Source organism: Bufo bufo, chromosome 1 (assembly GCF_905171765.1).
Source record: "Bufo bufo chromosome 1, aBufBuf1.1, whole genome shotgun sequence".
Classification (NCBI taxonomy): Eukaryota; Metazoa; Chordata; class Amphibia; order Anura; family Bufonidae; genus Bufo; species Bufo bufo.
In genome coordinates this window covers 408278790-408292318 of record NC_053389.1, presented here as the reverse complement: position 1 = coordinate 408292318, position 13529 = coordinate 408278790, and the positions used below count along the sequence as shown (strand labels likewise).

The 13529-nt window shown below is 39.6% G+C and overlaps 1 protein-coding gene across 1 annotated transcript in view; it reads right to left on the bottom strand.

Annotated features, from left to right (window-relative positions):
- Positions 1–712: 712 nt before the first annotated feature.
- The window catches only part of STK32A (serine/threonine kinase 32A), a 290285-nt gene continuing 277468 nt past the window's right edge, over positions 713–13529 (bottom strand). The window contains exons 12-13 of the mRNA XM_040406255.1: positions 7718–7782; positions 713–999 (exon numbers count right to left, since the gene is read on the bottom strand). Of these exons, the coding sequence (XP_040262189.1) occupies positions 915–999; positions 7718–7782 (150 nt within the window). The 3' untranslated portion in view covers positions 713–914. The remainder of the gene's footprint in view (positions 1000–7717; positions 7783–13529) is intronic.

The window sequence follows — 13529 nt, the reverse complement described above, 5'->3', positions numbered from 1 at the left end:
GATACTCATATAGACAAATGCACTGCCTGTAAAGATGACAAATGCTATATTTTCTCTTGGAAAACTCCTTAAAGAGGACCTGCTATGTCTGTTTCAGCAACTACTTGCACTTCTCATGTAATAACAACTCTGGAGCATCTAGTCTTATAAATCAATGTTGTACAATCTCTTTCTATTTTCTTCTAGAAGTTATGAATTAATTGCTAGCAGTTTGCAATGAAGGTCTGGAGGGGTGTTACCAGGTAGGGGGGCGGGGGAAAGGGGGGTGTCCCTGCACAGTCTGACACTATCCAATCAGTGCTGGCATAGTGTAAGATTGTGCAGGGACACACCAACTGGAAGTACCCATCTGAACCTTCATTGCAAACTGACAGCAATTCGTTCATAAATTCTAGGAGTAATAAATGAATGGTAAAACACAAAGTCATAAGCTATCATTCTCCATAATAAGTATTACAAGGGGAATGCAAATAGTTACTAAAGCAGCTATGTCAGGAGACGTTACAGGTCCTCTTTACCATGAATCAATATTTCAATAAAATCTAATTACTATACAGAACTGTTTCAACATCTCAGTAAAACTTTTAGAACAAAAACATCAGTTTATATGCTACATTTAAAAAATAAATAGAAATAGCCTAGAAAATATTCCTAGTGCGTTAAAACGTTCTAAAATATATTTTAGTGCAAAATTCATGTAATTACTTGCAAAGTAAATAACTTAAGTCTAGCTTAAATGCTATAGGTTTTAATAAGCAGACTGCTTCCTAAGTTAACAGCCTGCAACAAATAAAGATCACAATTTACTGTGACCCTTAGAAGTCTGGTTTAACCTTTTTCGTTAGAACATCTCTTTAATTGGTAGATAAAACATAATTAATGATCTTATTACTATTGTAGAAGGAGCAGAAAGACTAGAGATTGTTATTCTTTCCATCCTCATCTTTGGTTTGAGCCTCAGACAAATCTTCTTGGCTTTCACTCAGGTCCTGTTTACTTCTGTAAATGAATGCATAAAAATCAGACAGATGTCAACATCCAAAGTGTCAAGCCTAAGCAATTTCATAAAATTCTAGCAAAGAAACAGGGATCAATCGCATACTTCCATGGTCTGCTGGACTGTTGAAAGAGATAGGGCTTAACTGCAGAGATGGAACCCATGCTTGGTCTTCACTGCAGCCAGAGCAAAAAGGAGGAAACTTGCTGTCAACAAGAAACAAAGAGGCCTAAATCCCAACTTTTCCCCAAAAATTACTGTAGAAAGGGGCATCAAAATTAAAAATTCTACAGAAGCCTTTACCCTTTGAACAGCACCAAATAGGGAACATGGCAGATGTTGGTAGTATTTAAATTTTTTTGCTTATTTTTATAATCGTGCGTTTTTTTCCCTGGGAAAAAAGCTACTTTATTTTATTTTTTTTACAAACCCTGGATTTATTAGTGCAGATAGCGCACAAAGCTTCCATAGTTGATGAATGCTAGATACATGAGGCACAGGTAAATTATCAAGAAGGTGAGCTAGCACATGAGCATAATGATAATAACATAATAAAGACATGAATCTAAGACAATAATTAACCTGAAAATTTGGAAATCAGCTTCTCTAGGAAAATATAAAAAAGAAACAATAATGGTCAAAAGGATCACATACACACATGGACAAAAAATTTTGTACCCTTCCTTTAAAGAAAGAAAATCCCACACTGTTCACTGAAATAACTTGAAACTAACTAAGGTAATAATGAATCAAAAATTACAGAAAATCAACTAATGAAAGTCAGACATTGCTTTTGAATTGTGGTTCAACAGAATAATTTATAAAACAAACTAATGAAACTGGCCTGGACAGATATGATGGGACCCTTAACTTCATATTTTGTTGCACAATCTTTTGAGGCAATCACTACAATCAGTCGATTTCTGTAACTCTCAATGAAACCTCTGCATCTGTCCACAGGTATGTAGGCCCACTCCTTGTGAGCAAACTGCTCCAGCTGTCTCAGGTTTAAAGGATGCCTTCTCCAGACTATATGTTTCAGCTCTTTCGACAGATAGGATTCAATAGGATTTAGATCAGGGCTCATAGAAGGCCACTTCAGAATAGTCCAATGCTTTGCTTGGGTCATTATCCTGTTGTAGGACCCATGACCTGCGACTGAGACCAATCTTTCTGACACTGGATGGCACATTTCGCTCAAGAATGCCTTGATAGTCTTGAGATTTCATTTTACCCTGCACAGATTCAAGACAGCCTGTGCCAAAAGCAGCAAAACAGCCCCAAAACATAACCGAGGCTCCTCCATGTTTTACATACAATGTTCTTTCCTTTCTATGCTTCATTTTTGCGTCTGTGAGCTGATGCGACGAAAAAGCTCCAGTTTTGTCTCATCTGTCCATCTCATCTTGTCATTATGCATTGTTGCAAATTCCAGTCTCACTTTTCTTATGATTTGCTTTCAACAGTGGTTCCCTTCACAGTCGTCTTTCATTAAGCCCATTTTGACCAAGACAGGGACAGATGGTGCAATCTAACACTGATGTACCTTGACCTTGGAGTTCACCTCTAATCTCTGGCCTTTTTGGTTACCATTTATGTTATGCATTTCTTCAATTTGTCATCAATTTTTCTCTTGCAGCCACATCCAGGGAGAAGCTACAATTCTGTAGACCTTAAACTTCTGAATAATATTTTCAACTGTAGTAACAAGAAAATCAAGCCGTTTGGAGACAGTTCTATAGCATTTACCTTGAACCTTTGTCTAGAATTTTCTTTCTAATCTACTGAGACAACTCTCTCCTTAGCTTTCTTTGGTCCATGTTCAGTGTGATACACATCATGATACCAAACAGCACAATGACTACTTTTCAGCCTTTAAAGGGGTTCTCCGGGAATTAGGAAAATGAGAATATTTATATATATATATTACTTTGTTATAAATATATTCCCAAATACCTTTCATTAGTTATAATGGCTCGTTTTGTCTAGGGATCAATCATTAGGAGAAATAAAATGGCCACTGTCCTATCAGTTCACACATAACCTGTACTCATCATACAGGAGGAGAAGTTACTTCCTCCTCTGTGCTCTACTTGTCAGGAATTATGATAATGAACACAGTTTAATATGATCTATGTCTGATGAATGATGAATCTCTGTAGGAATGGAGTTCATGAGGAGAAGTGAGGATGGACAGGACAGACTGTGGTAATGTGGGGCTGTGGTAATGGAGACTGCATACAAATGCTGCTGCTCATTACCCCCACCCTCGTTTCTGTACTTCATGTCTCCTCATGAACTCCATTCCTACAGAGATTCAGCTAAAGTTCTTATCATCTGTATTCAGGAAAATCCCTCAGAAGTAGAGCAGAGAGGAGGATGAGGCAGCTCTGTAGCTCAGTGTCCTGCTGTGTGATTAGGACCGGTTCAGTGTGCACTAATAGGACGGTGGCCATTTTATTTCTCCTGATGATTGCTGAAGAGACTAAACAAGCCATTATAACTAGTAAAAAGGTTTTTGGGAATATATTTCAAAAAAAGTAATATATAAGTATTTTCATTTTCTTAATTCCTGGAGAACCCCCTTTAAATAAGCAGACTGGTTGATTACAAGTTTGAAAACACCTGTGATGCTAATTACAGAAAAAACCTTAGTTTAACATGTCCCTATGGTCAAATTATTTTCAATCTTTTCTAGGGGCACCATCCCATCGTTTTTGTCCAAGCCAGTTCCATTAGTTAGTTTTTTTCATTATTAGTCTGTTGAACCACAATTTAAAAGCAATGCCTGATTTTCATTAGCTGATTTTCAGTAACTTTTATTTTTAAGTTCAGTGATCATTGTGGGTTTTTGTTTCTTTAACGGAAGGGTACCAACAATTCTGTCCACATGTTTATTTGGGATAGGGTGATAACTACAGGAGTACATGGGAAAAATGTATAGGGAAAAACAAAAAGGGCACATTACAGAAAAAAAGCATTACCTCTAAACTGAGGTTAACTTTGGATTTGATTAAGTCAACATTGATGGACCATCACTGGGATAGGACAACAATGTTTGATAGGTTGTGTGCGTGCACGTGTGTGTGTGGGTATGACTCCAGGACTCCTTTCAAACAGCACAGTTAAAGGGCTTCTGTCACCCCCAAAACCCTTTTTTTTGGGGGGGGGGGGCTTGTTAAAATCCTTATTTAACGACTATTCCCTATATAGGGCTCTTACCTTTGGCTGTGGCTTCTTTTCCTTAAAAATCGATCTTTTAACATATGCAAATCACTTCACTACCAGCAAGTAGGGCGTCTTACTTGCTGGTAGCCGCTGCAAAAACCGCCCCCCTCGTCCTGTTGATTGACAGGGCCAGCGAGCGCTCTCCTCCTCCGGCTGGCCCTGTCAGCATTTCAAATCCCGCGGCTGTCTTCGTTCGACGCAGGCGCTCTGAGAGAAGGAGGCTCGCCTCCTCAGCACTCCCTCAATGCGCCTGCACCGATGAAGTCTTCTCTTTGACAGGACCAGCCGGAGGAGGAGAGCGCTCGCTGGCCCTGTCAATCAACAGGACGAGGGGGCAGTTTTTTGCGGCGGCTACCAGCAAGTAGACGCCCTACTTGTTGGTAGTGAAGTGATTTGCATATGTTAAAAGATCGATTTTTAAGGAAAAGAAGCCACAGCCAAAGGTAAGAGCCCTATATAGGGAATAGTCGTTAAATAAGGATTTTAAAAAGCCCCCCCAAAAAAAAGGGTTTTGGGGGTGACAGAAGCCCTTTAAAGTGACAGAGCGCTCCTACAAGTGCCACAGCACCACCATTTTTCCATAGGAACAGTGAATGGGGTTGTGCCACTAATTTAAATGTATCCCTCTGTTATATCACTTTCCCATGCACCACCATTTAGCAAAACTGTCTTATTGTAAAGTTATTAGCCTACTATTGCAGCCTGTGGCAAATCTGTTTTGATATTCAGTTGCTATAGATTATGTCTTACATTCGAGCATTGTAATGTAGGGTGCACAAGCGTCATTGGTAAGAACAAGTAGCATAGTCCTGCTGATGTCAAGTTCGAGGTTAGGAAAGAAAAGAAGAGGGTTAATCCTGTACTCCTGTAAAAGGAGATATGGGATATACACGCAGGGCACCAGGGGTGGGGACCAAAGTGGAGGAAAAAATGTATAATAAAAAAGGAATAATCTTGGGTCCAGAGGACACTGACTGGTAAAGTGCTGGGACAGAAGCAGGGCAGCCTAGGTGATGAACTATAAGCAGAGGTGCTATATAGTGGCAATACAGTAAAGAGAAAGGAAAAAAATCACCAAGTGGCGCCAAACTGCTACTAAAATAAATGTATATAAATCTATGAGATATACAGCAAATGTAAAATGCATACAATGAGGTAGGGGACTTAAGTTTGTTTGAAAATAAGAACTGGAAGTAAGTAAATACCCCTTACCATTAAAAAAGGGGGAGAGGAACTTAGTGTTCAGTAGCCATATGATAAAACCATCTAACATCTGGTAAATAATATAAAATGGAGAACACTAAAACGTATAAAAGGTGATATACACCACACTCACTTCACCAGGGAGGGGTGTAGTGGGATAAAACTCAAGACACCCAAAACAACCACCTCCCTCGTCTGGCTCTCTTGTAGAATAGCTGGAAGATACGGCAGTCCAATACTTTGTACTTCTGGTATATTCCTTTAATAAATAAGTCAGGTAGGCTCAATGCGTTTTGGGGAATAACAAACCCCTTCCTCAGGAGCAGAGAAAGTATTAGGCATATGCAAAGTGTTTCATAAAACAAACATCTAAATATAGCAAATGGCACTCGTTCAAACAGATGGCGTTTTTGGCGCCAAGAAGATTGTCAGTGTCTCTTCCGGTCCCGGAAGTGACGTCAATAATGAAATAAAATGAAAATAAAAAAGCAAAACAAACACATAATTGTATGTACAAAATATACAGCATATACTTGATAATACAAATGTCAGTCCTGTTAAGAAAAGTGGAGAGAACAAGAGGACAATGTACCTTGGGGCGCAGTCGGGCGGGGACTGTAGTTCCGGTATGTGGAACGCATCAACCGGAAGTTGGTTCCAACTCAGAGTGTCACAGGGTTTCCCAAACATTTATTGGAGGATTTTTAGCATCATTTTTTATCTAAGATGTATAATTTTTTAGCCAAAGTGTTTTTATGGGTTTTTATTATATGATAGATTTATTTTTTTATTCTTCTATTATGTCCATAACCCATCAGTTCTATTAATCTGACTCTTTTTACATATACATACATACTTTAGCTATATGTCTAGAACCAGCTGGATAGTTGCTTCTATTCTTTTTGCACTCCATTATGATCCTTTTATAAGATACTCCGGCTCTGTTGGCTCACCGAAGCTTAAATTTCCAAGCCTTTTGTTTCATTTTCGTTCCATCTACAGGAACCTCCATGTTAATCCCGCCCCTCCTGGGATTTGCGGTTCATTTGCCGGAAATCTTGTGTTAACCCGAGGTGGAACGCACTTCCGGTTGATGCGTTCCGCACACCGTAACTACGGTGTCCCTCTGCCCGCGTTAGACAATGTTTCCCCCCATCATTGCCATTTACTTTATCATTAACTATATATTGTATTTCTTACCCCGCCCCCCTGATATTTACCGGAAACCCTGTGACACTCCGAGTTGGAACGCACTTCCGGTTGATGCGTTCCACATACCGGAACTACAGACCCCGCCCGCGCCCCGAGGTACATTGTCCTCTTGTTCTCTCCACTTTTCTTAACAGGACTGACATTTGTATTATCAAGTATATACTGTATATTTTGTACATACAATTATGTGTTCGTTTTGCTTTTTTATTTTCATTTTATTTCATTATTGACGTCACTTCCGGGACCGGAAGTGACACTGACGATCTTCTTGGCGCCAAAAACGCCCTCTGTTTGAACGAGTGCCATTTGCTATATTTAGATGTTTGTTTTATGAAACACTTTGTATATGCCTAATACCTTCTCTGCTCCTGAGGAAGGGGTTTGTTATTCCCCCGAAACGCGTTGAGCCTACCTGAATTATTTATTAAAGGAAGATACCAGAAGTCTTCCAGCTATTCTACAAGAGAGCCAGACGAGGGAGGTGGTTGTTTTGGGTGTCTTGAGTTTTATCCCACTACACCCCTCCCTGGTGAAGTGAGTGTGGTGTATATCACCTTTTATACGTTTTAGTGTTCTCCATTTTATATAATTTACCAGATGTTAGATGGTTTTATCATATGGCTACTGAACACTAAGGTTCTCTCCCCTTTTTTTAATGGTAAGGGGTATTTACTTACTTCCAGTTCTTATTTTCAAACGAACTTAAGTCCCCTACCTCATTGTATGCTTTTTACATTTGGTGTATATCTCATAGATTTATATACATTTATTTTAGTAGCAGTTTGGCGCCACTTGGTGATGTCAAGTTGACTGCCCTAATACATCATGGGATGCAGAAAGTAGGATTAAAGCATGGGATATAAGAGGGGAAAAAAAAGAGCATTCCAAGGAGAAATGGGAGCTAGAGTAGTTGATGAAAACAGACTGTCACATGATCTAATTGTCTAATTGCCAGAAGTTGCGGAGGTTGTGAATAAATCAATATGTAAGTTGTTAAACTATCATACTATACCAGCACATTTATAAATCAGGGGATATAGAGAGAGGATAGTCTATCATTTACGTATCTATACTTACTTCTCTCTGTTGAACACAATGAAATCTCTTTCCACATTGTCCAGGTGTTTTTGTAAATTGCCATTCTTTAACGATACATAATATTAGAAAATTAAAAATAAAACATTAATTAAGCTAAAAATGACATCACCATATTTCTAAAACACTAACATAAGCGAATACATCTGCTTTCAAGGCTGAATTCAGACTGCAGTGTTTATTAGCTGAAGGAACTGTGAAAGCTCCTGGCAGCTAACAGCAAAAGTAATAAACTCCAGTCTTTTGACCTGTGTACCACACAATATGTCAAAAGTATCCATAGGTCCCAGCTCACAGACTGATGCCAAAATAGTGTTACTTGGGCCTCTACTGGGCTCATATATGTTGGTATAACTTTTATTCAGCTGTATGGAATAGCACAATCTGATCCACTATTCTGCACAATAGCTGTACTGTGGATATTTCTGAGGCATCTGTTGGATGTACAGTGTGAATTGACCTTAGATATGACCATGTCCATGACACTGAAGATGGCCATGTCACTTACCCACCGGAATGCTTCCCTGACTATGTCTTGTCATGCCCAGGCATATAAAGCATTTATCACATGCAGATACAGGCAGAAGAGTTTCCTATATCTTCGCATGTGCAGAAGAGGACACAGCCCTCTTCTAATGTGACTACCACCAATTTGAAAGCTATAGACACAGTGGCTGCCACTGTCCAGTGTTTACACATGGGCAGTGGCCTTTGTACTGAGTTGTTGTGGTAAGAAATAAGGAGATTCTGGAGTTTTTTATTCCAGTTCACACCAATTTATGGCATTTTAGAAATTTTGCTGGAAAGTTTAATTCTAGTATTATGAGTCACATCAGAGGTAAAATCCACCCAAAGTAAATTCTTAAGCATAGGCATCAAATAAATTGTACAACCATGTAACGTGTATGGGGACCTTCCTTCTTTCCTTGACAGCAAAGAATCTGGCACCCCCGCCAATCAGCTGGTTGAAAAGAAGGCTGCCCTCCATGCGAACGCAGCCTTCCCTTCATTGTTTACCTGCTACCTGTCGACAGCCCAGCGGCGAGCAGGTGTAATTACAAGCCAACCCATTCACATCTATGGGACGGCTTCTTCCTTTACAAGTGTATACTACAGAGCTGTCCCATAGAAGGGAATGGGACAACTTGTAATTACACCTGCTCGCCGCTGCACTGTCAACGGCGAGCAGGTAAACAATGAAGGGAAGGCTGCTTTTGCACGGAGCATGGCCTTCTCTTCAACTAGCTGATTAGCAGGGGTGCCGGGTATCCTGATTATAGCTCATCAATATAAAAATTCCGGAAACCCCTTTAAAGGGAATCAGTCAACAGTTTTATGCTGCCCTCACTTTTCCTAACCGCTCCAGCGCATGCCAATGAGCCCCCTTTTTCCACCTGAATCAGCAGCAGGTGGTCAGGGAAAGCCAGGGGCTCATCATTATGTGCTGGATCAATTGAAGAAAGTGACCCAGCATATCACTAAGGGGATCTGTCACTAGTTTATGTTGCCCTTAGTTAGGATAGCATGAAACTAGGGACAGAGTCCCTTTAAAACTCAAACTTGTAAAACTCAGATATAAAGGGAATCTGACAAAATATAGTGTTAACTTCAAGTGTCATGGGAAGTGAATTAAGAAATTAAAGAGCTAGGTAATAAAGAAATCAGTGATTTAATAAGTACATAGATGGGAATTTATCACATCATCCTCCCCCACTACAGTTTTCCGGTATAAAAAGTTGAAAATCTTGTTTCAACAGCACCCTTGCCACTTTCCTAAAAAGTGGGCTTGGCGAGGGAGGGTATCTTCTTTCAAACAAATTTTCAGGCGTAAAAGAGGGCTGCAATCTACAGCAGTTCTGGGCTGTGGCAGATTTCAGGCTGGGCACATGGACTGCCGGAGACTATACCTAATTTATGACAAGGCGTAAGCCATAAAATTCCAGTCTATGATAAATTCTACCCATAATCCGTACCAGTAAAAAAAACTTAAATTGTATGACTTTGTAAAGGAAAACACTTTTGATTACCATTAAATTAGAAAACTTTAATTGATTGACTCTTACTGAACACTTACAAAGTAATTAATGTTTTGCTTATTGAACAGGCTTAAAAAGCACTTAAGTTAAGTGCCTTTCATATCTATGTCAGGATTTTAAGTATTCCCAATGCAATTTACTAGTTTCATCCATCAATGTCTCCAAACTGGAACCTGGCTCTAATTTTGCTGCCAAACTGGACAGACTTCTGTAAAAAAACATGCAGATAAAAGCTGCTGAAAATGATTGCAAACTGTAATTAGTTCTAGTAACAAAGATGTCTCCAGTTAATACAAAGACAACCGAAGTTGCATCATGGCTCAAATGTGGTCTGGAAAACTAGATTTTATTATAGGGTCGTTAAGCTACCTTCATTCTGTCACTGGAAAGAGAAGAGGAGTTATTGTGATGGCCATTAACACATCATAGCATCCAACTCCTCTTTGTATTGACAGGAACCCTTTACCACCTCCCTTTCTTTCCTCAACCCGAAGTCAACAAAAATGCTAGTGCAAGCCCTCGACGTCTCTCGTCTAGACTACTGCAACATCCTCCTCCCATCTAACACTCTTGTACCCCTCCAATCCATCCCCAACTCTGCTGCTTGATTAATCCCCATGTTTCTCTTCCACTTCTCCCCTCTGCCAACTGTTTCCCTAGCTACCAATTGCCCAATAAATTCAGCTCAATATATTAACAATTTCTGGATTAGTTGACAGTCATAAAATTACATGTATGAGTTAGGGAACCTTTAAATGCTAATGTACAATATGCTATAATTTCATATTCTTGTATGGCTGCTTTATGATCTACTTCTGGATATGGAACACGTCACATTATTTTGCAGTTCTGTGCTGGAAACAAGCTATTGGATGTCATAATCATTTACAACTGAGGATGACTTTCTGGGAGTTTGTGTTGACTCTGTCAAACTCTGTTTCCAGATTGATAGGTCATGTACAATGGGATCAGCGTGTAATGACATCAGTATAAAATCACATACTTTATGCAAATACTGCTCTGAAAAAAGTGAATCCGTAAGACTGGTCCACAATTATTATTGTGAATGCAACTAGATTTTGGTGTAAATTGCAGCAAGTGGAGCTTTTTGCTACATCTAGAGAAATTTCTTGCACCTGGCCTGAAAAACTGTGGAACTTTGTGTGTGGCTTTAAAGGAAAGTGGGCCAAAACTGCACCACAATTCTGGCTTAAAATGCTGTCACAAAGTAAGCCAACCAATAGTTGGTAAGAAGTTAGATAGATATATGACCCTGCACCAAATGTACAATTCTGACCAAGATGATGTGATAAATTTGGTGTCTAACTTGATACCACCTACAGGATAGGTAAGTTTATCCAATTTTTCTTAAAAGCACAGGTTTTCAGCTACAGACCATCAGTACATTACATGTGCATATAAAATATTTCCAGCCAATAAGTCATAGTTTCTGCCAGGAGAGGGAGTTCCAGAGTAGAGAATGAGTCTCCTGTGAGCCCCTCACTCCAGAGAGGTCATCAGAATCAAGAGCACTCATTCCAAGAAGCTTTATATTGCCTAGACAGCAGAGTGATCAGTGAAATACCAGCTTTACAGACACTGCTGCAGGTGATGGACTACAGCTAAGACACCTGTAACCTAGAGTAAACACCAGGCCATACTAACAACAAGCCTGTATCACAGTGCCTGGAAGTGCCACTAAATTGCCACCAACCATACCTCCTCATTTGGTGGCAGAAACTACACTTTGTACTTACTACTGCTGGATGTGCCACAAATTATATTGTGCACATGTAAAGAGAGACTGTTGTATGCTTACTTCTGGCCTGATTTTTCAAAACTACATTTCCGCTGCACTGATCCCCAGAGAGCAATGGTCTGAGAGAGTACACCATCACACAACACTTCATCAGGGCCACTACCACTGCCATCCTTTGCACCAGCTCCTCAGCGGCTTGCTGCATAAGTCCCAGAAAATCACTGTCTCTGAGGATATTTGCATCAAGCAAGCCACATTACTTTACAGTAGTCCAAGAAAACAGAAATAAAAAACCAAGAAGGTCCAGAATCTAAATGGAGTCAGTCAGTAATGTATTTGCTGTTTAAAGCTGATAAAGACTTTATTGCAGTGGAAGGGACATTGCTAATACACCCTTTACCCGATGACACTACCTGGCCAGTTGTATCTTAATCCTGTACCCATCAACTGGAAATTACAGCCACCATTGCAAGAGTAACATTGCTAGCCTTAGATTCTGCAGATAGAGACTTTGGAGAGGTAGAGGGAAGTAGTACTAATAATCCACATCCTGGCCTGTATTCATACATTGGGATTTGCACTGTGAACTGTTTGCATTGGATGTTCTACAACTCCCATTCTGCACTCAAGTAAAGAGACACTTGTTCATTTTCTACAACTGGCCTGGTTACTGACTCCAGCACCATACACCAACCACATTACCTACATCTCCTGCCTTGCACCCATAACATCAAGGGCACTCCAAAAGCTATCAGGCAGGAGCTCCAACATCAGGGTGTGCCCCAGGGAAGAAAGGTTGTGGCCTTCTTTTATTGGCCTGGCCCTATGGAGCATCAGTGTGAAGACTGCCACTGTTAATATTTATTGCAGCCAGAACCACTATTACTCCCATCTTCTGCTCTGCTCCTCCAGGGCTTGTGACATCATTCGATGCTGAAGAGCTTGTCTTTATAAATTATATCAGGAAAGAGTCCAGGCTCAGATGTGTTATCTGCACACCACTATAAGAAATCTGTACTTACTTCCCCACTTTAGTAGATTTAATTGAGTTCAGTCGGTCGGATTAATTTAATATTTACCCTCACAAGACCACTAACCTCCCTGCACAACCTATTTTGTGTCCTAGAAGACTCAACACTTTTGGTCTTAAATGTAACAGGATGCTATTAAAGGTTATTTCTTGCCAAACAACCCCAAATACTGAAAAAACTTATTAATTTCAGTTTTCAGCACTACCAACTTCCATATTTAGGTTCCTGGATAGACTGTATGCACTTCATTGTCCCAGATTATACATTGTAGGTGGATTACGTAGGATTTGAAGAAAAGGTATTTAGTAGACCTCTCTTGGATATAACTAGGGCCCATACTATAAAGATGGTGGTTTTAACACAGTTACTGAATCCCTTTAGCACACTGCCAATACCTTTTATCTACAGTTCAGGGAATTGCTTGCATTAAAGAGGAATATTTTAACATTTGTATGGGACATATTCAATGCAATATTGTATCCATCCACAATAGATTTGGTAGTTTGCCAGTTTAAAATTTTCTGAAATATTATATAGAAGCAAGAACTGCAGAATTCACCCTAGAGCAAGCATCATCTGAATTACCATTACAGGTCAAATTAGAATTAAATCTTGTGTCTACATACTGCCTACCTTAGCCCCTTCCTCAGACAAGATCACTTTATATTCTTTAACTCTTTAAAGAGTTCTAATGTTCAAGCATCATCAATACCCCATGTATCCAGCTACCATAATATTTGCCAACCCCATGTTTCCTTTTCTGCTTAGATTAAATTACTTGCTTATTCACATGCAACTTATTATTACACATTTATTTTATATAACACATCACATTTTAATGTACAATTCCAATCTTTTCCAGCTGAGTCCTGAGGTTTTTCATGTTTGAGTTCCCATACTCTTGCAGCAGGGAGGCTGTCTTCTCTTTGTGACTGATCCATGCAACTTCAGAATGATAAGTATATTAC